The 22,567-nt window shown below is 36.3% G+C and overlaps 4 protein-coding genes and 1 pseudogene across 5 annotated transcripts in view; 1 reads left to right on the top strand and 4 right to left on the bottom strand.

The window, feature by feature from the left end:
* Positions 1–177: 177 nt before the first annotated feature.
* On the bottom strand, positions 178–3,330 carry LOC122417183 (odorant receptor 13a-like). Its single transcript, XM_043430505.1, has 5 exons — positions 3,082–3,330; positions 2,271–2,876; positions 1,059–1,166; positions 804–956; positions 178–355 (listed from the first exon to the last, which is right to left on the bottom strand). Exons 1-5 carry the CDS (start codon positions 3,328–3,330, stop codon positions 302–304), a joined length of 1,170 nt encoding a protein of 389 aa, XP_043286440.1. The 3' UTR covers positions 178–301.
* Positions 3,331–3,576: 246 nt separating this feature from the next.
* The window catches only part of LOC122417480 (uncharacterized), a 41,564-nt gene continuing 22,573 nt past the window's right edge, over positions 3,577–22,567 (top strand). The window contains exon 1 of one of the 2 annotated variants that reach the window (XM_043431004.1): positions 3,577–3,659. The gene's annotated coding sequence lies outside the window, so the exon portion shown is untranslated. Of the gene's footprint in view, positions 3,660–20,891; positions 20,980–22,567 lie in introns of those variants that run through there. The other variant, XM_043431005.1, reaches the window with a different exon arrangement.
* On the bottom strand, positions 4,081–7,606 carry LOC122417485 (odorant receptor 13a-like). The gene is made up of 5 exons (XM_043431009.1): positions 7,358–7,606; positions 6,505–7,110; positions 5,318–5,425; positions 5,061–5,213; positions 4,081–4,423 (listed from the first exon to the last, which is right to left on the bottom strand). The coding sequence occupies exons 1-5, from the start codon at positions 7,604–7,606 to the stop codon at positions 4,370–4,372; spliced, it is 1,170 nt and encodes a 389-aa protein (XP_043286944.1). The 3' UTR covers positions 4,081–4,369.
* On the bottom strand, positions 9,377–15,412 carry LOC122416780 (odorant receptor 13a-like; annotated as a pseudogene).
* LOC122417484 (odorant receptor 13a-like) lies at positions 17,012–20,676 on the bottom strand. The gene is made up of 5 exons (XM_043431007.1): positions 20,428–20,676; positions 19,578–20,183; positions 18,240–18,347; positions 17,985–18,137; positions 17,012–17,205 (listed from the first exon to the last, which is right to left on the bottom strand). Exons 1-5 carry the CDS (start codon positions 20,674–20,676, stop codon positions 17,152–17,154), a joined length of 1,170 nt encoding a protein of 389 aa, XP_043286942.1. The 3' UTR covers positions 17,012–17,151.

Below are 22,567 nucleotides of genomic sequence, written 5' to 3'. Positions count from 1 at the left end.
CGAGTTCAGTTGTACACTCTTATGAATCGGTTGCCAAATCTTTCTATTCGCTGTATTCGAATGTCATGTTTTTTCCATTTCCGATTATTTCTGTCTTCAGAGGATTACTCTACTTCGATGTCTTCGTCAAAACGCCTAAAATAGCGTCGTTTCTTGTTTTATTTTGCGTAAACTACTCGCTTTTTAGAATTTACATATTTTCGATACAACTGTTCGTTTCATCTTCTTCTCAGAGTATCTTAATTGCTAATGGAAATTTTTCATAAACTATGAAAATCGTTGAAAAACAATATTGCCACTTTTACGTGTCCAGTGCTCGCAATAAGAAGAAGTAAGACATCGTTGTATTGACTATCTGAAACATCGAACAATGATCCGGAAATGTGCTGAAGCTTATCCACCAGAACCCATCGTCTTGGACCTCGGTGAATTTTTGTCTTTACTGAAACAAACTAAGAACGTGAGAGCGCGGCTAGACTTAGGATGAAATGGGAACCCATTTTTTACATAGCAACCCAATTTCAATTTTTTTTTAAATCAAACAGTCGTTCTGGAATGCTTCGTTTTCAACAAGTTGAATTAGAAATTTTTCAAGTTTTTCATGAAAAAAACATTCCATCTTAGCGGAGGGGCCTTTCATTATTTTCTGGTGTTGCGCTCTACTCAGTTTCCCCCTAATATAATGCTGTTCGTGGTCAGCAAAACTAGTTTTTCGTCAAAACTTGTACTGAAAAACTGTTCACTGATTAGCACAACCGGCTGCTCCCACGTCCTTAATGTCGGATAAAATGCGCTTGGTTTACCGCAGTGAACATATCAGTAGAGATGATGAGGAATTTGCAGGCCGTCAATTCCATTGGCCTGTTGCACATCATTATGAGAATATTTTTCATCAACGATTTGTCCCCGGATCCAGGCCAGTCGCAGCTGTAAATCGCATTGCGAAACTCTTCGCTCTGTTCCCCGTGTCCAAACAGTAATAAAAAATGAAATATCATTGACAGTGAACTTTTGCGATCGCATTTCATAGGAAACTCATTTTAAAAAAACTGACGTACCTCCGTGATGACGACACTTCCGTACCACGCGTACATGAAAGCTTGAACCAATTTTGCGGTTATGTAGATGAAAAATAGAACTGCATGTCTAACCGTCTGCTCCCGAGTCTGCGGAGATGCATTTTTGTATTTACTAGTGCTTTGTGTAGTGGCGATTAAAAAATTTTGTGTCGCACCTAGATGAGCACTTACGCCTGAGTGACAAGTCAAATTATAGTCATATTCGGATGATTTTGAGATAAGACATGAACCAGTATTTCAGAATCCGGAGAATCATTCTCGATTTAAAATATAAAACGAGTAGATTTTTGTTACAAAATACAAAAAAAACTGTAAGGGAGACCGGAGCAAAACGAGGTACTTAAAAAATCGTAAAAATTAAATTTTCCCGTCCCTTTGATATACTTTTTTCAGAAAATGAAAAGAGTAATACTTTTGAATTTGAACAAAAATGTTAAAATAGAAAAAATAGAAATTTTCACAAAAATAAAAATGTGTAAAGAAGATAAATTTGCTAGGAATTCTTATTTTCTTCTCGACTGCTTTTACAAGGTAGCATACTCAAGGTGCATAGGATTGTCGTCTAAGTAAGGAGAAATTTCACCAAATTATGAAGACTACCTTAGCGTGCTCCAAGAATTTTTTTCCGAACATTGTAGGAAAATTTACAGTACGGTTTTTGGTGTTCGAAAATAAGAAATAAATCAGGCTTCTCAAACATCTAAACGGCAGGAAATTTCTTTAAGTGCCCCTTTTTCCCCCAATCTATGCTATAATATCAAATACTTCCATCGCGCGTCTTGACCTCGTGCTATCGCTGTAGTCGGCCTTCTTCGTTTTTTAAAAAAATTTGCCTCCAAATGGCAATGGCTCTAAAACTTCTGACATCATTATCTCGAACTTTGAACTTTTTTGGTAGGTTAACGAATCTCAGAAAATTTTCTACATTATTGCTAAACGGTCGAAATAGAATTTTTCAATCTGCTTGAAAGTTTTGGATGATTGAGAACGCTCCACAAATTCTTGGAAAGTATGATATTACACAAAAAACGAGACGTAAAGTTTTCCTTGTTTAATGGATCAAAAACAAGAAATGACGTTCCAAAAATTCGATGGATTTAAAGAAAATGTGAGTTGATGTAATACAGCTTTATCAAAAATTCTATTGATCTTCATCGTTCGGGATGAATATTTATTGTCAACATTTTTTACCTGAGTAGCTTGAAAAACGAGAGTGCATATGATGATGGCACTCGAGACGAAAATCCAGAGGATGATCGGTCCATAAATAATCTCGACCTGATTCCGACACTTGCCGAGCACTTGATGCATATTCACGATTTCGCGAATGATTTTGCGTTTGTTCCCATCGGTATGACTGAGACTTTTTAATTGGTGGCTCATCAATCGAAAAATAGCGCCCATTTGAAACACGTAATAACCGAATAACGAATCAACCCCGGAAGTAACGAAAAACATGTACAACGCAGAAAAACTTTGCCATACATAATGAACGTAATAAAAAAAACTTCCACCCTCAAAGGGCCAGGGATATTTGGCGGCATACGGCAGTAGATAATGTAAGGGATAAATATCTTTTGACAATTGTATACAAATAACGATTGGTGGTGTTATAAGAATAAGAAAAACAGTGAGAAAAACCAATACTGAAAACGCATAAAACGGCTGCGAATAGATATTCAGGTGGCTGAAAACTCTGATTCGGATTTTCGGATTCGCAATACTCTCCTCGAAGTATTTCTCGAGGGTGTGATGAAGATCTGCCAACTTTTTGTAATTCATGCGGAAGCATATAACCTTGAAGAAGCCGGAAATTATTATTAGCAGTCGAATTTAAATAGTTTGATCACTGCCAGCACTTGACGAATACTAATTATTTTCTATCCTTTTAATACATCATTATTTTTTTGTTATCGCATACTAAACTAATTCTTGTTTACGTTAATTCAACGAAGTCTATTCTTTTTTCATATTTCAATGATACTCCATTGGCACATCATACCTTTAACACCGCCGACAAAAAACTCCCCGTAACGCCGATACTTTTAGTCAGTAGCTCGAGATTGTTAGAATGTACCCGACCAAAGTTCAAAGTTGCGCAACTCAGAATGAAACAGCCGAGGGTATTGAAATAGCACATAAAATGATACGCTGAACAGTCCAATTTTCTCATCGGCCATAATCCAGCAACAAACAGCGACCTCCTTAACCTCCGAACGTAATTTCTATAACTCGATAGTTCATCGACCATTTTCCTATTACGTTTTCCAACGAAACTACCGATCATGCGAGAACTGGAAACTTGAAGATAATGGGATAACCTCTGACGTTTAGTTTCCAGAAGTTTTTATACATAATTCGAAAATTGTTACAACGCTACAATCGGTAACGGTCGAGAAAATTGCATAACGGAAGTTAACAGCAGAAAATTGAAACTATAGTAATAATGTTGGTCGATATTCCGAGAAAATTTTTCTCGGACGTGTAAAGCGCTCAGTTCCTTTCTGACCGTCCCGGGAGTCTCTTCTTCTGGCAACATGGAATCCACTTTGTATTGAGAAAGATCATCCAAGATGTGAGGTAATTTTCATTTTCTCTATACACTGATTTAGTAGATGTTTTTGTCATATTTTATTGCTTTCATCTATAAAGTGCAAGGCCCCTAAAAGATCTAGGTAGAAAAATGATCAAAGAGGTGAAGATTAGTATAAAACAAATATCAGATTCGATTTTTTTGGAAGCTCTTTTACTCAGTGAATCTGTTGGATCTTTTCCTCAATTATGAAGATTCATTTCTGGAAATTCTTCTTGGAGAATGCAGCCAAAGCTGTATCACTTCCAGCCAAATTTGCGGTTGAATCATCAACGTTGCCGCTTTTTGGTCTCAGAGGTTTTCAGTCTCTCCTCTGTTCAGTGCCAAATTTCGATTTTCTCAGATTCATACAGTTCTTTCCATCGATAGTCAATTCAAAAAATACTTATGAAAATTGCAAAAATCCAGTTCGGTTTCAACAATCTTATGGATCGGTTTCGAAACTTTCTATTCACTGTACTCGAATGTCATGTTTTTTCCATTTCCGATTGCTGTCTTCAGAGGACTACTCTACATCGATGTCTTCGTCAAAACGCCTAAAATAGCGTCGTTTTTTTGTTTTATTTTGCGTAAACTACTTGCTGGAGAATTTACATATTTTCCATACAACTGTTTTTTTTATCTTGTCAGAGTATCTTAATTGCTAATGGAAATTTTTATAAACCATTAAAATCGTTGGGAAACAATGTAGTCAGTTTTACGCATCCAGTGTTCGCAATAAGAAGAAGTAAGACATCGTTGTGTTGACTATCTGAAATATCAAATAATAATCCAGAAATGTGGTGGAATTTATTTATCAGAACTCATCGGCCTGGGCAATTATGCAATTTTGTCTTTACTGAAACAAATTAAGAACGTAAGAGTACGGCTAAACTCAATACGAAATATGAACCCCTTTTTACACATTTCAATTTCACAAATATGAAATCGCTCTCGGGGATGAATTTTGATTCGCTTTGATTGCAATTTATGAAGATCGAGTATGAATGCAAAAGCTGTTTCGATTAGAAACGACTTGATAATCGTTAATCATTTTATTCATAATTATCAAATTCGTGCCGAATATCAACGAGCTCCGTATTTTTCGTTTTTGAAAAAAAATTCAATTTTTTTAAATATTAAGCAGTGAAGCAGTTCTTTTGGAATTTTTCGTTTTCAACAAGTTAAATAAGGAATTTTTTTTTTGTAAAAAAAAACCATTCCACTTTTGCAGTGGAACCTTTTAGTATTTCTGGGTGTTGCGCTCTGCTCAGCTTCCCCCTAATATAGTACTGTTGGTGATCAGCAAAAATAGTTTCTCGTCAAAACTGTACTGAAAAACTGTTCACTGATTAGCACAACCGGCTGCTCCCACGTCCTTAATGTCGGATAAAATGCGTTTCGTTTACCGCAGTGAACATATCAGTCGAGATGATGAGAAATTTGCAGGCCGTGAACCCCATTGGCTTGTTGCACATCATTATGAGAATGTTGTTCATCAAAGATTTGTCCCCGGATCCAGGCCAGTCGCAGCTGTAAATCGCATTGCGAAACTCTTCGCTCTGTTTTCCGTGTGTCCAAACAGTAATAAAAAATGAAATATCATTGACAGTGAACTCTCGCCCTCGCATTTCGTGGGAAACTCATTTTGGAAAAATTGACGCACCTCCGTGATGACGACACTTCCGTACCACGCGTACATGAAAGCTTGAACCAATTTTACAGTCATATAGACGAAGAATAGAACTGCATGTCTAACCGTCTGCTCCCGAGTCTGCGAAAATGCATTTTTTAATTTACTGAAAATTTGTGCAGTGGCTGTTCAAAATTCTTGGGCCTTATTTTAGGATACTCACGCCACAGTGACGAGTCAAACCATGATCGTATATTTTAAACATTGTTGAAACTAGATAGCAATTATTATTCTAGGATAAGAGAAGGGATTCTCTATTTTGGGTATAAATTCCGCGGATTTCCATAAAAAAGAATGCAATAATTGTAAAGGAGACTGGAATAAAACGGGGCACTTCAAAAATTGTGGAAATTATTTTTTTTACAGTCATACAGTTTGGTATATTTTTCCAGAAAAGGATAAAAAACGGATACTTTTGAAATGTTCAAAAAATTTTTAAAAAGGAAGGAAAAATATTTTGACAAACATGAAAATTAGTAAAAAAGTGAAATTTCGAAGGAATTCTAAAAATTTTTTCCGAATGCTTGTTGAGAGAAGCAGTCAAGGTGCGCATTGACTTGAAATCTGCTTGTTGGTAAGGTGAATTTCACCAATTTTTGAGAAGTACTTCCTTGTGTCCGAAGAAAAATTATTTTTTTTTTCGAAAATTACACAAAATTACGGTACGTTTTTTAGAGTTTATAAAAAGCAAGATTTCCTTTGATACCCCGTTTCGCTCCGGTCTCCCCGGGCAAAACGCTATAGTATTTTATTTTTGTTTGTTATTATTTTCCTTCGAATCAGTATAAATCTTTTTCGGCCATCCAAATGACAAACTTTCGAATAGAATAAAAGGAATTGAAGGAATTGAGATTCTGAATTAACGAATCTCGGAAAATTTTCTACAATATTTCCCAATGGGCCGAAATCATTTTTAAATCCCCTGGAAAGTTGTAAATTGAAAACGCTCCACAAATTCTTGGAAGAAATGATATTACACATATCTTGAGAGCGAAAAATCACAAAATTTTCCCACGTGCAACGGATCAGAAGAAAGAATTGGCGTTCCAAAAACTCGAGATATTTGAGATAAACTTGAATTAATATAACGCGATTCCATATCAAATTATATTGAACTTCATCATCGTTCGGGATAAATATCAATTGTCAAAAGTTTTCACCTGAGTAGCCTGGAAAACTAGAGTGCAAATGATAACGGCACTCGTGAGAAAAATCCAGAAGATTATCGGTCCATAAACCATCTCGACTTGATCCCGACACTTGCCGATCACTCGATGCATGTTCACGATCTGACGAATAATTTCGTCTTTGTTCCCATCGATGTCACTGAGACTTTTCATTTGGTGGCTCATCAGTCGAAAAATAGCGCGCATTTGAAACACGTAATAGCCGAATAACGAATCAACCCCGGAAGTAACGAAAAACACGTACAACGCAGAAGAACTTTGCCACACATAATGAACGTAATAAAGAAAACTTCCACCCTCGAAAGGCCATGGATATTTTGCAGCATAGGGGAGTAGATAATGTAGCGGATAAATATCTTTCGACAATTGTATACAGATAACTATTGGTGGTGTTATCAGAATAAGAAGAACAGTGAGAAAGACCAATACGGAAAGCGCGTAAAAGGGCTGCGAATAAATATTCAATTGGCTTAAAACTTCGGTTCGAATTTTCGGATTTGCAATGCTTTCCTCGAAGTATTTCTCAAGGGTGTAATGAAGATCAGCCAAGTTTCTGTAATTCACGCGGAAGCAGACGACCTTAAAGAAGCAGGAATCGAGAATGTATTTATCGTCCCATAACGTATCAACATAATCGAATTGTTATACGGAATGGAATTTTAATAGATGCACTTGCACTTGCAGCACTTGCCGAGCACTAATTATTCTCTATCCTTTTAATACCTCCCATTGATTTTTTTGTTATCGAATACTAAACTGATCCTCGCTTTACGTGAGTCCAATGAATCTTTTCTTGTTTCAACGATACTCCAATAGCACATCATACCTTCAACGTCGTCGACAAAAAACTTCCCGTAACGCCGATACTTTTAGTCAGAAGCTCGAGATTGTTAGAATTTGCCCGGCCAAAGTTAAAAGTTGCGCAACTCAGAATGAAACAGCCGAGGGTATTGAAATAGCACATAAAATGATACGCTGAACAGTTCAATTTTCTCATCGGCCATAATCCAGCAACAAGTAGCAACCCCCTTATTCCCCGAACGTAATTCCTATAACTCGATAGTTCATCGACCATTTTTCTATTACGTTTTTCAACGGAACTACCGATGATTCGAGAACTCGAGTCTTCTTCAAGATAATGGGATAACCTCACGTCGTTTAACCTCAAGGAGTTTTCAAGTAATTTTAGAAAATTGTTCGAAAGTTGAAGCTCGCGTCCGGAGGGCAAATTGCACTAGGAAAGTGCTTTAATGTGATTCATTGAAAAATTGAAAACATATCGATCCATACCTAACAGTTGCTGCCCGACCACTCTAAGAGTCGCTTCTCACAGCTCACAGCAATGGAAAGTCTCACAGCTCACAACATCATATGAGGTAATTTTTTCATCATCTATTCGACGAAAACTTTTTTGCAAATATTTCTACCTCGTTAGTCGGAGCTCAAGATTTGAATATGCCCAGACTCCTTTCTTTTCGTTTGATGGAATATTATCAAAAATTTGACATTCGATAATTCGAAGGCGTCCGAGTCACAGATCCATGGTCTTAAGGATAGAAGATTGGGAATCCAGAAGCAACCATTGAAAAAATATTTTACGCAAAAAGCCGATGATATCGGATAATTATTTCGCTGGATTTTCCGTTCCTGAAGTTCTTTTTTCTTGTATTTTCATGACTTGTGTTCTTGCATATAAAAGTTACATTCAATAGTGCTCAACACCCGCAAATGATTCCACACACATCCAAAGATGCTCCAGACCAGCCCAACGATTCCACACACATCCAAAGATGCTCCAGACCCGCCCAACGATTCCACACACGTCCAAAAGCACTCAACGCTGCCCGACGATTCCACACACCTCTAATAGTGATTAACGCCCACCCTACGATTCCACAAACACATCCAAAGTGCTCAACACTCGCCCGACTATTCCCCCCCACACATCAAAGGTGCTCCAGACCCAATCGTTTTTTGTGCGTAAGTGCGTAAGTAGATCATAACTAATGGAGTTTGGTGAAATATAAAGATTCTGGAACGTTTTCGTATTTTTCTCCTGAAATACTGCTTCTACATGGATTATGTATTGAAAAAAAATGTCGATTTTTTTATGGTCTACAAATTTTGTTCTGAACATACTTAAACATATTTATAACGATAAACGTAAAAGACGTTCGAAAAATTGTTTGTTCGAAATTTGAAATTTTTTCGAGCCTTGAAAATGAAAAATGCGGCCATTTTGCCTGTCATATTCGTTTTAAGCACGTCGAATTACATAAGTATACCAAATTTCAGATCGATCGGGGGTATGGGCTTTTCGGAAGTTTATCCAAAAATTGACATTTCCGAGAACGCACAACGGCTGTTGTACTTGGATCTTCGACTTAAAATGCAAATATAATAAATACGTGCACGATCACTCTTTTTGACTATGCTTTACCAAGCCGAATGTGCACCGATGCACTGATTCTTGAACGATAGAAAACCTCACAAGTCCCGTTTTGACCTCGGTAATCGCATTTTTGGCATCCGCATAATTTTCGCACTTCATAATAGCCCAATATGATTTTGCGGCGGTTCACGTGTCCACTGTAGCGATACTCAGATCCAGCAACATCTTGAAGGGCTTCATTCAGAATAGTCTGATCTAGAAAAATTATGTATCGATTTCAGCATGAAACGTCAAACCAGATTCGATTTTTTAGAAACTCTCTTACTCAGTGAATCTATTGAATCTTTTCCTCAATTATGAATATTCATTGCTGGAAATTCTTCTTGGAGAACGCAGCAAAAGCTGTATCACTTTCAGCCAAATTTTCGGTCGAATCATCAACATTGTGGCTTTTCGGCCCCAGAGGTTTTCGGTCTCTCCTCTGTTCAGTGCCAAATTTCGATTTTCTCAGATTCATCGATAATCAATTCAAAAATTCTTATGAAAATTGCAAAAATCCAGTTCGGTTTCAACAATCTTATGGATCGGTTGCCAAAACATTCTATTCATTGTACTGGAATGTCATGTTTTTTCCATTTCCGATTGCTGTCTTCAGAGGACTACTCTACTTCGATGTCTTCGTCAAAACGCCTAAAATAGCGTCGTTTTTTTGTTTTATTTTGCATAAACTACTCGCTGGAGAATTTCCATATTTTCGATACAACTGTTTGTTTGTTCTTCTCAGAGTATCTTAATTGCTAATGGAAATTTTTATAAACTATTAAAATCGTTGGGAAACAATGTAGTCAATTTTACGCATCCAGTGTTCGCAACAAGAAGAAGTAAGACATCGTTGTGTTGATTATCTGAAATATCAAATAATAATCCAGGAATGTGATGGAATTTATTTATCAGAACTCATTGGCCTGGACAATTATGCAATTTTGTGTTTACTGAAACAAATTAAGAACGTGTGAGTACGGCTAAACTCAATATGAAATATGAACCCCTTTTTACACGTTTCAATTTCACAAATATCAAATCGCACTCGGGGATGAATTTTGATTCGCGTTGATTGCAATTTACGAAGATCGAGTATGAACGCAAAAGCTGTTTCGATTAGAAACGACTTAATAATCGTTAATCATTTTATTCATAATTATCAAATTCGTGCCGAATATCAACGAGCTCCGTATTTTTCGTTTTTGAAAAAAATTTCAATTTTTTAAAAAATTAAGCAGTGAAGCAGTCCCCTTGGAATGCTTCGTTTTCAACAAGTTAAATAAGGAATTTTTTTTTTTTGTAAAAAAAAACCATTCCACTTTTGCAGTGGAACCTTTTAGTTTTTCCGGGCGTTGCGCTCTGCTCAGCTTCCCCCTAATATAGTACTGTTGGTGATCAGCAAAAATAGTTTCTCGTCAAAACTGTACTGAAAAACTGTTTACTGATTAGCACAACCGGCTGCTCCCACGTCCTTAATGTCGGATAAAATGCGTTTCGTTTACCGCAATGAACATATCAGTCGAGATGATGAGAAATTTGCAGGCCGTGAACCCCATTGGCTTGTTGCACATCATTATGAGAATGTTGTTCATCAAAGATTTGTCCCCGAATCCAGGCCAGTCGCAGCTGTAAATCGCATTGCGAAACTCTTCGCTCTGTTCCCCGTGTCCAAACAGTAATGAAAAATGAAATATCATTGACAGTGAACTCTCGCACTCGCATTTCGTGGGAAACTCATTTTGGAAAAATTGACGCACCTCCGTGATGACGACACTTCCGTACCACGCGTACATGAAAGCTTGAACCAATTTTACAGTCATATAGACGAAGAATAGAACTGCATGATTCACTACATATTCGACGTCGATTGGATCGGTACAAGTTATTTTTAAATACGTGTTAAAAGTACTTGTCCGGCCCATCACTTTCTATTCAAATTGCTCATTCATAAAAAAATCAAAGACGAAGCTAATCCATATGTTAATATCATGGAACAAAAAAATCATATTTCTTTGAATTCCTCGAAACGCTCGTGTTTACTTAACTGTTGATATTTATTGATTTTAACCGGATAAAATTGTATACGTGGATATAAAAAAATAAACACACAATCGTAAGGCTGAGTCCGATCGAAATTTTTCGAAAAATGCGACATATTATCATTTCAATATTCTCAGCATTAGTATAGGATGGTTCCTATACTGAAAATGGAATTTCTTCGCTGAAAGAAATGAGAGGTAAGAATTGCTTTGATTTTGCAATGTAAGCTGAGAAGTTATCTTGAATGCTTGAAAATTTGCATCGTGCAAAGTATATTTTTTTATTTTATGGATGCACAATGAAATCCCTAGTAAAATACGGGGAAATTCGATTAGATTTTTTTCACAATTTATTCAATTACCTAAAGATATTTTTGTGAACTCTCTCCGAATTCATACTTGTGGTTCATCAATTTTAGGAGAGCCCTGATTTTTTTATGAGTGAGCAATTTGAATAGAAAGTGATGGGCCGGACAAGTACTTTTAACACGTATTTAAAAATAACTTGTACCGATCCAATCGACGTCGAATATGTAGTGAATCATACCAGGGGATCCTGAAAGTCGGAGAAGAATCGATTTTCTTATAAATCTCTACTATCATAAAGTGAAAAATGACTTCATCTTTGATGTGATATTTTGAATTAGCCATTTTCTCAAAAAGTCATGGGCAGGAAGATTTCGGTTTCCTTATAAGTTTCTACTGTCGAATAGTAACTCAGTCAGGACTCCTTGGGCCGGAAGAGTATTCTCAACTCGAAATTAACCACAATTTTTTATGTGCTGGTTATAAAAAAAATGGGTGGCATTGTTCTTCTATATAATTGCTTAAAAGCAAGATTTTGTAACTTTTATGGTTGTCGATCTTTTAGTAATTTAGCTAAAACGTTCTGAGGCAGACGAGTATTCTCAAAGCCCATTAGAACATGATTTCACAACGGCTAAAATTCAATAATTTAGTTGACTATTCAGTAAGTTAAAATCTTCGGAATTTTTTTCTTTGTAATTTTTTGTTATTATAACTTTTTGTGTTTGCGATTTTTCTGTGTTTCTGTTTTTCTTTTGTTTATCATTTGATTATTTGTATTTTTTAATCTTCTTTAAATATACTACATTTGTATTTTTTCGGTTCTCAATGCAATGTACTTTTTACTCTTGCACTTATTTGACAACGTTCAGTTCCTTTGAGCGGAACGTCTTGAGATTACGTATTTCCATATCACAGGTTCGAGGTTATTCATTAATGCATTTGAGATGGTCATTTGAGACGTCATTTTTGTGAAAAAAATTGAAGCCAATTCTAGGTGGTGCCGCGATACTAAATATTTACCTTATTTTGTAATAATTATTTGGAAGGAAGCGCGTTTTTACAAGGTTCGATATTCTTTTGAATGATAATGAAGAAGGTTTTTCATAAAGTGTATGATGAGGTTGGTTTTTGGATAGTTTTTTTAGAAGCAGACTTTTTTATTTATTGAATCTTTCTTTTCCTCACAATGGGAACGTTTACAGGTACTTCTGGCAATGAGTTTTATGGTATTTTTGAGTTCATGAGAACATTTGAGTTCATAGTTTAAAAGAGTGAAAAATCGGCGTTACGTTTTCGAATAATATCAAGCTGCACATGGTGAGGTTTCGTAGCTTTTTCTAAAATTGTAGTGAACGACTGTTAAGTGACCAGTTCGACAAGTTCTCAAATTCTTATTATTGAAAAAAATGTGGGTGTCCGTCCTCAATAACCTCGCTCAAAATAACCTAGTAAAATAATCAACAAACAAAAAACCGATGAACAATATAACTACGAGGATAATAATCGTCATTTAAAATGAACTTTAAGTTTGTAATTACTGGAATATGGAAAATGATTTAAATATTTATTTGAAACATTGATTAAGGATAAATATGAAACCCTATGCGGAATTTTCATTACTAGATTCGAAATGCTTCATTATAAATTTATTGTTTATTGTTTTTAACATGTTCAACATCTCGCGATGTCTCGAGAATACCCACCCTGCAATTTTTTTCCTCCGGATTGGTAGGCTCGTGTATGAATTTTTGTTTGTTTGTTTAAGTTTGTGTGTGTGTATTTTTGTTTTTTTGTTTGTTTGTTTTGAGATTGGTTATTTTACCAGGTTATTTTGAGCGAGGTTATTCAGGATGGGAACGAAAATGCGTTTTTTTTTACCTTAGCAAACATGTCAGTGGAGATGATGAAAAATTTGCAAGCTGTGAGTTTTATTGGCTGGATGCACATCATTATGATGACGTTGTTCATCAAAGATTTGTCGCCAGATCCGGGCCAGTCACAATCATAAACCGCGTCTCTGTTTCTCGTGTTCACATAATTATTGAAGATAAAACAAAATTTATTAAAATCGTTCATTCATCTGGAAAAAAAAACAATTTTTCCAAATTAACGTACCCCCGTTATAATTATGCCTCCGTACCAAGCGTACATAAAAGCTTGGAATAATTTCACCGCGATATAAGTAAAGTGGTATGCCGATTGTCCACCGGATAAGTTCTCGGCCTGCACAAATACATTTTTTTATTTCTACCGTTATTTAATCTCCCCTCCATGCGGTTCTTCATTTCCATTTTTAACATTTATTATCTTTGCTTATAATAAATTCAAATCGTCCGAAAAATCTCAAAATGCAATCGAAAATCGAACAGCTTTTAAAAACAAATCACAATGTTATAGTAATCCATAAAAAGTGGTGATGTGGATCTATATTCAGGCACAGATACATTCGTCTTCGGACAGATGAATCAATGCTTAGATCAATCGCTCAGTAAAGGATTTTATTCGCTCGTAAATGGCTGGATAGATGATGAAGGGAAAAGTTGAGTGAATAATCGAACGAAAGAATGTAGAGTCTGAGAGTGAGGAAGCCGATGGAATAGAAAGCAAAATGGCCGAATGTGCGATTTGGAGGATGAACGGATCCGGAGGTTGACTGAATCGATGAACCGTTCGATGGACGCATGAGCAAACGATTTGGCAAATAACTGAAATGCAATGCTGGATGAACTAATGAGAGAAGCGTCGAGCGAATAAACCAACAGCATAATGAACGAATAAATTTTGCAACAAGCGGTGGTAATGTTTCTGGATTTTCTGCTGCATTCAATATCCGTGGACATTTGATCTGAAATTCTATCGATTTTTATTCGTTCAATGAGTATATTGATCGTTCAAATAATGAGAAATGCAACAGCGTCTTAGGACTAATTATTGAAAAATCAGCCTTCCGAACGCAATTGAAATTTTGATATTACTACCTGAGAAATTCGAAAAACGAGGGTGCACAGAATTATGGCGCTGGTGAGAAAGATCCACAAGACTATTGGTCCGTAAATCATTTCAACCTGATTACAACACTTGGTGAGTATTTGGTGCATTTCGACGCACATTCGGACGATGTTTCTATTGTCTTCACCCGTGTAACCGATGCTCCTCATCCGATGAGCCATAAGTTGAAAAATCGCGTGTATTTGGAACACGTAGTAGCCGAATAACGCATCGACCCCCATAGTTACGACGTAGAGATGAAAAAAACAGCGCAAATTTGCCGCAGATAATGAAGATAATAAACGAAACTCCCGCCCTCAAAAGACCACGGATATTTTCCGGTATACGGCAGCGGATATTTTATCGGGTGAACACTTATCGACAGTTGTATACAAATCACGATTAACGGTTTTGCGTAGATATTAAGGTGCTTGAAGATTTCGCTCCGAATTTTCATATTGGAGAGACTCTCTTCGAAGTATTTTTCCAAAGTATAGTGAAGATCTACCAGCTCTTGGTAATTTATGTGGAAACAGATAACCTTAAAGAAAAAATGAACGACGATCTTTCACTTCTTCACGTTACAATCGATTTATTGTTCTGATGAAAATTGGGAAAAATATTCTCCAGCTTCGTCGCTGCTACACGGGTCTCAGGTTGCGAAAAAAAAATTTTCTGGAAAACTGTAGAATCTTCAAGAAACTTGACGCTCACAGCAAAAAAACACTGAATCAAAATCCAGATTGCCCCGGAGAGGTCACGTCCAAAAAAAATCGTTCAGGTTTTAGCCTCGAAAGATGAAACCCATCGCGAAAATTCAGGACTAAAAAAATTGGTGAAAATTGTGAACAGCCGAGGGGACAATAGAACGTTTGGAAATTGATTTTCATCGTAGAGCCACGAGCTCAGTTTTTCAGATTTTCAAGCCCAAAAGTCAAGCCCCAACCAGAGAAAGATCACCCGAGATGTGAGGTAATTTTCATTTTCTCATTAAAGTCATTAAGGTGGAACGGTACCATATATAAAAGAAGAGGGATTTTGATGAAAATTGGCAGATACGTTCGAAAGTGTGTAAACTATTTGATCGCAAAATTTTAACGGGTTCGATCATACCGTTTCTGAGAAAATTAAATTAGTTTTTTACATTGAGTCTTATGGAAAATCGTAAAAAACGCAAAAAAAAATTGAAAAACTACTGTTAAAAAAGGCACTTTTTGATGTTTCACTGTATCTTTTATCCGCAACGTGTAAAAGAAAATTAGTAAACGAAGTTTGTCTCGCTATCTTTGGGCGGCCACGCAGTTTCAAACGATGACTTAAAGCGAAGACTTACAGCTTGCCCTCGAGCTTAAGCAGAGTAGCCAACAGTCAGATATTGAAACCATAACTCTGCATTACTGCTCTCAAAGCAAATGTTTGATATTTTTTTAAATAGAAGAAGAAGCTTTCTTTTCTCAAAATTAGGAACATTGTGGTTGAAATAGTTATTTTTTCGTCTAAAAGTACGAAATTATCATTTTTTCATGTAAATTTAAAACCATAAACTAAATTCATGTGCAGTTGGGAAGACGAGAGGCTTTCCATGTTGAAACATAGAAGTACCCCTCTCACCACCTGTCCCGGAAAAGAGGCCCCTAAAATATCCGTGCAGAAAAATGGTTAAAGTTTGAGAACAAATTCAAAGATGCCACTAATTATGGAAGTTACAATAATCTAGTCAGATCTTATCAATCTTATCGATTGATTGCCGAAACTTTCTATTCGCCGTGATAAAATGGCATGTTAGAACCGTGCGTTGACTCGGTAAATTCTCTAAAATAACTAAAATAGCGTTCTTAACTATTTTATTTTTGCGTAAACTACTCGCTGTAACATATTTGTGATACAGTTATTTGTTTGATCTTCACTTTACAGTATTTTAATTGGGTGGGGTTCAATATGTCGAATAACTGAATTGTAGAACGGTCGATATTTCGAAATTTTTAAAGTTGTAATATCAGTTTGGAGAAAAATAAGTAATTCGAAATTCTTATTCCCGATCGACTATTCAGCAGATTGCGTGTTTAATCAAAAATTCCTTCTTTGAATTCATATTTACCAGAAAATATATATTTCAATAGTTTTCATTTCGAATGCCATTTTAACAGACCATCCGAATGTCAAAAGTTCATATTTTCGAATTCAAAATGGAGAGTAATTGTTTTACAGACAGACCAGATTATAGAGTAGCAAAAAATCGAAAGTGAATTTTTCGAGCCTATAAAACTTAGATATGCAGAATAGCGATAGCTCGAAAAGGCGAAAGTCAAAATGGCGTTGTTTCAAATTGGAGATCACCGGTCTGAGTAAGTGAGTGAGTGAGACGCGTATATTTGGAGCTCCACTGCATTTCTTTAATTTGATCGATCGACTTTTTAACGTTTCGCTATTTTGACTGTTCGACTTTTTGGTGTTTCAGTATTTCGATTTCAGTAATATTTGGTCTTTCGTTATTATATTTTCAAAATTGTGAATTTTCATAGTATCGCTGACTGTAGTAATTTATGAATCGACAGAGTGATAGTCGAATTTTTGAAAAATCGATATTTTAGTCATCGTCCTATGGGCGATTATTACATTCTATTTTCGATGTAAACGTGCTTCGAACCTTGCAGTTTCTGCTTTATTTATTTTCGGCATTCAAAGCTCTAGTCGAATCTATCCGTCTCCATATTATCATTCGAAGATTATAAACTCGAGATTTTAGCTGTTCGAAATTGTAGTCATTCCAACATTTGATCCCCACCCTTTTAATTCATGATGAAAATTTTTCTAAACTATGAGAATCGTGAAGGAACAATGTGGTCAGAGTTATGCATCTATTGTCCGCAGTAAGAAGAAGTAAGACATCGAAGTGTTGATTATCTGAAAAAATCAAAAAATCATCTAAAAATGTACAGTAATAGCGGAACCCATTTTTTTGGACTTCCGTGCATTTTAGTATTCACTAAAACAAATTAGAGAGGTGAGAGTACTGCTAAACTTGGTGTGAAATAAAAACTCTATTTTCCAAGAATTGGTATTCAGGCAAAACTGAGATGACCCTGTAGTAAAAAATCGCATGAAAATTTGTGAAAAACCGCGTTGTAGCTGTTGCTTTTCTATTTAAGGCTGTCATAGAAAAAATAGCGAGAAATATTTTTTCAAGCAATAGGTCCAATATCATTGCTGCTTCAATTACAGCATCAAGCTTGAACGGGACGTGTGGATGAATTTTGATTTGCAATTTGTGCAGGCAAAGTGTATAAACGTGGGCGTTATTAAAATTTCAAACCAGTTCGATTTCATATTCTCTCCATACAATTTATTGAAGGAGAATTTTGTTCTGTAAGCGATATCACTTGACCCGGAGTCAGATAGGCAATTTCTTTTCTATTCTGAAAAAGGAGATTGCAATTTCGAAAAAAATGGTCCTCCATTGAATACTCAAGGGATGTCCCGAGTCGAATTATCAAGTTCGAAATCTTTCCATGAGAAAAAAAATTCCACTTTTGTAAAGTGGTCTTTAATTATTTCTCGGTGTTGTGGGCGTCAGCAAAACTATAGTTTATCGTCAAAACTCATAGTGCAAGACTGTTTGCTGATTAGCACAATCGGCTACTCTGATAATGTCCTTAATGTCGGATAAAATGCGCTTGGTTTACCGCAGTGAACATATCAGTAGAGATGATGAGGAATCTGCAGGCCGTGAACCCCATTGGCCTGGTGCACATCATTATGAGAATGCTCTTCATCAAAGATTTGTCCCCGGAGCTAGGCCAGTCGCAGCTGTAAATCGCGTTGCGAAACTCTTCGCTCTGTTCCCCGTGTCCAAACAGTAATAAAAAATGAAATATCATTGTCAGTGAACTCTCGCACTCGCATTTCGTGGGAAACTCATTTTGGAAAAACTGACGCACCTCCGTGATGACGACACTTCCGTACCACGCGTACATGAAAGCTTGAACCAATTTTGCGGCTACGTAGACGAAGAATAGAACTGCATGTCTAACCGACTGCTCCCGAGTCTGCGGAGATGCATTTTTGTATTTCCTAGTGGTTTTTGTATAGTGGCTATTCAAGAATCTTGTATAGCACCTATATGGGCACTTACGCCTGAGTGATAAGTCCAATTATAGTCATATTCGGATGATTTTGGGATAAGATATGAACCAGTATTTCAGAATCCGGAGAATCATTCTCGATTTAAAATATAAAACGAGTAGATGTTTATTACAAAATGCAAAAAAAAACTGTAAGGGAGACCGGAGCAAAACGAGGTACTTAAAAAATCGTCAAAATTAATTTTTCACAGTCCTTTTGGTATACTTTTTCCAGAAAATGAAAAGAGTAATACTTTTGAATATGAAAAAAAATATTAAAAAATATAAAAATAAAAAATAAAAAAATATAAATATAAAACAGAAAAAAAAGAAATTTTCACAAAAATGAAAATGTGTAAAGAAGATAAATTTGCTAGGAATTCTTATTTTCTTTTCGACTACTTTTTCAAAGTAGCAATCAAGGTGCATAGGATTGTCATCTAGGTAAGGAGAAATTTCACCAATTTATGAAGACTACCCTAGCGTGCTCAAAGAATTTTACTTCGAATATTACAGGAAAATTTACAGTACGTTTGTTTGTGTTCGAGAGTAAGAAATAAATCAGGCTTCTCAAACATCTGGATATCAGGAAATTTCTTCAAGTACCCCTTTTTTCCCCATTCTATGCTATAAAATCAGATATGTCCGTCGCACGTCTTGGCCTTTCGTGCTATCGCTGTTTTTTTTTAAAAACGTTGCCTCCAAATTTATGGCAATGACTTTCAAACTTCTGACATCATGATCTTAATTTTTAAACTTTTATGGTTATCCGAATAACAAATTTGCGCTATTATTGAGCGTTTCCGCTCAATATAACCTGAAATATCTAGAAGCAGTGAAAAATGCAGAATCTTCATTGTGCTGTATTAATGAATCTCAGAAAATTTTCTACACTATTTCTAAACTGTCCAAATAAAATTTTTCAACCTGCTATGAAGTTTTGGATGATTGAGAACGCTCCACAATTTCTTGAAAAGTATGATATACTAAAAGTGAGACATCAAGTTTTTCTTGTTTAATGGATCAGAAAAAAGAAATGGCGTTCCAAAAATTCGATGTATTTGAAATGAATTTGAGTTAATGCAATATAGCTTCACAGAAAATTCTATTGATCGTCATCGTTCGGGATGAATATTAATTGTAAAAATTGTTTACCTGAGTAGCTTGAAAAACGATGGTGCATGTGATAACACCACTCGAGATGAAAATCCAGAGGACGATCGGTCCATAAATTATCTCTACCTGATCCCGACACTTGCCGAGCATTTGATGAATGTTCACGATTTCGCGAATGATTTTGCCTTTGTTTCGATCGGTAGGACTGAGACTTTTTAATTGGTGACTCATAGATCGAAAAATAGAGCGCATTTGAAACACGTAATAGCCGAATAACGAATCAACCCCGGAATTAACGAAAAACAAATACAACGCAGAAGAACTTTGCCACACATAATGAACGTAATAAAAAAAACTTCCACCCTCAAAAGACCAGGGATATTTGGTGGCATACGGAAGTACATAATGTAAGGGATAAATATCTTTCGACAATTGTATACAGATAACTATTAGTGGTGTTATTATCATAAGAAGAACAGTGAGAAAGACCAATACTGAAAGCGCGTAAAAGGGCTGCGAATAGAAATTCAGGTGGCTGAAAACTCTGATTCGGATTGTCGGATTTGCAATACTCTCCTCGAAGTACTTCTCGAGAGTGTGATGAAGATCTGCCAACTTTTTGTAATTCACGCGGAAGCAGACGACCTTAAAGAAGCAGGAATCGAGAATGTATTTATCGTCCCATCACGTATCGACGTAACCGAATTGTTATGCGAAATGGAATTTCAAAAAATAATTCACTTGCAACACTTGTCGAGCACTAATTATTCTCTATCCTTTTAATACCTCACATTGATTTTTTTGTTATCGAATACTCAACTGATCCTCGCTTTACGCGAGTCCAATGAATCTTTTCTTCTTTCAACGATACTACAATGGCACATCATACCTTCAACGTTGTCGACAAAAAACTTCCCGTAACGCCGATACTTTTAGTCAGAAGCTCGAGATTGTTAGAATTTGCCCGGCCAAAGTTAAAAGTTGCGCAACTCAGAATGAAACAGCCAATGGCATTGAAATAGCACATAAAATGATACACTGAACAATCCAATTTTCTCATCGGCCATAATCCAGCAACAAGCAGCAACCCCCTTATCCCCCGAACGTAATTTCTATAACTCGATAGTTCATCGGCCATTTTTCTATTACTTTTTGCAACGGAACTACCGATGGTTCGAGAACTCGAGTCTTCTTCAAGATAATGGGATAACCTCACGTCGTTTAACCTCCAGGAGTTTTCAAGTAATTTTACAAAATTGTTCGAAAGTTGAAGCTCGCGTCCGGAGGGCAAATTGCACCAGGAAAGTGCTTTGATGTGATTCGTTGAAAAATTGAAAACATATCGATCCACAGCTATCAGTTGCTGCCCGACCACTCTACGAGTCACTTCTCACAGCTCACAGCAATGGAAAGTCTCACGCAGCTCACAACATCATATGAGGTAATTTTTTTATCATCTATTCGACGAAAACTTTTTTGCAAATATTTCTACGTCGTTAGTCGGAGCTCAAGATTTGAATGTGCCCAGACTCCTTTCTTTTCGTTTGATGAAATATTATCAAAAATTTCACATTCGATAATTCGAAGGCGTCCGAGCCACAGATCCATGGTCTTAAGGATAGAAGATTGGGAATCTAGAAGCAACTATGGAAAAAATATTACACGCAAAAAGCCGATGATATTGGATAATTATTTTGCTGGATTTTCCGTTCCTGAAGTTCTTTTTTCTTGTATTTTCATGATATGTGTTCTTGTGTATAAAAGTTACATTCAATAGTACTCAACACCCGCAAATGATTCCACACACATCCAAAGTTGCTCCAGACCAGCCCAACGATTCCACACACATCCAAAGATGCTCCAGACCCGCCCAACGATTCCACACACGTCCAAAAGCACTCAACGCTGCCCGACGATTCCACACACCTCTAATAGTGCTTAACGCCCACCCTACGATTTCACAATCACATCCAAAGTGCTCAACACTCGCCCGACTATTCCCCCCCACACATCAAAGGTGCTCCAGACCCAATCGTTTTTTGTGCGTAAGTGCGTAAGTAGAACATAACTAATGGAGTTTGGTGAAATATAAAGATTCTGGAACGTTTTCGTATTTTTCTCCTGAAATACTGCTTCTACATGGATTATGTATTGAAAAAAAAATGTCGATTTTTTTATGGTCTACAAATTTTGTTCTGAACATACTTAAACATATTTATAACGATAAACGTAAAAGACGTTCGAAAAATTGTTTGTTCGAAATTTGAAATTTTTTCGAGCCTTGAAAATGAAAAATGCGGCCATTTTGCCTGTCATATTCGTTTTAAGCACGTCGAATTACATAAGTATACCAAATTTCAGATCGATCGGGGGTATGGGCTTTTCGGAAGTTTATCCAAAAATTGACATTTCCGAGAACGCACAACGGCTGTTGTACTTGGATCTTCGACTTAAAATGCAAATACAATAAATAGGTGCACGATCACTCTTTTTGACTATGCTTTACCAAGCCGAATGTGCACCGATGCACTGATTCTTGAACGATAGAAAACCTCACAAGTCCCGTTTTGACCTCGGTAATCGCATTTTTGGCATCCGCATAATTTTCGCACTTCATAATAGCCCAACATGATTTTGCGGCATTTCACGTGTCCACTGTAGCGATACTCAGATCCAGCAACATCTTGAAGGGCTTCATTCAGAATAGTCTGATCTAGAAAAATTGTGTATCGATTTCAGCATGAAACGTCAAACCAGATTCGATTTTTTAGAAACTCTCTTACTCAGTGAATCTATTGAATCTTTTCCTCAATTATGAATATTCATTGCTGGAAATTCTTCTTGGAGAACGGAGCAAAAGCTGTATCACTTTCAGCCAAATTTTCGGTCGAATCATCAACATTGTGGCTTTTCGGCCCCAGAGGTTTTCGGTCTCACCTCTGTTCAGTGCCAAATTTCGATTTTCTCAGATTCATACAGTTCTTTGCATCGATAATCAATTCAAAAATACTTATGAAAATTGCAAAAAT

The sequence above is a fragment of the Venturia canescens genome, chromosome 10 (assembly GCF_019457755.1).
Source record: "Venturia canescens isolate UGA chromosome 10, ASM1945775v1, whole genome shotgun sequence".
Classification (NCBI taxonomy): domain Eukaryota; kingdom Metazoa; phylum Arthropoda; class Insecta; order Hymenoptera; family Ichneumonidae; genus Venturia; species Venturia canescens.
This window is presented reverse-complemented; position numbering and strand designations above follow the sequence as displayed.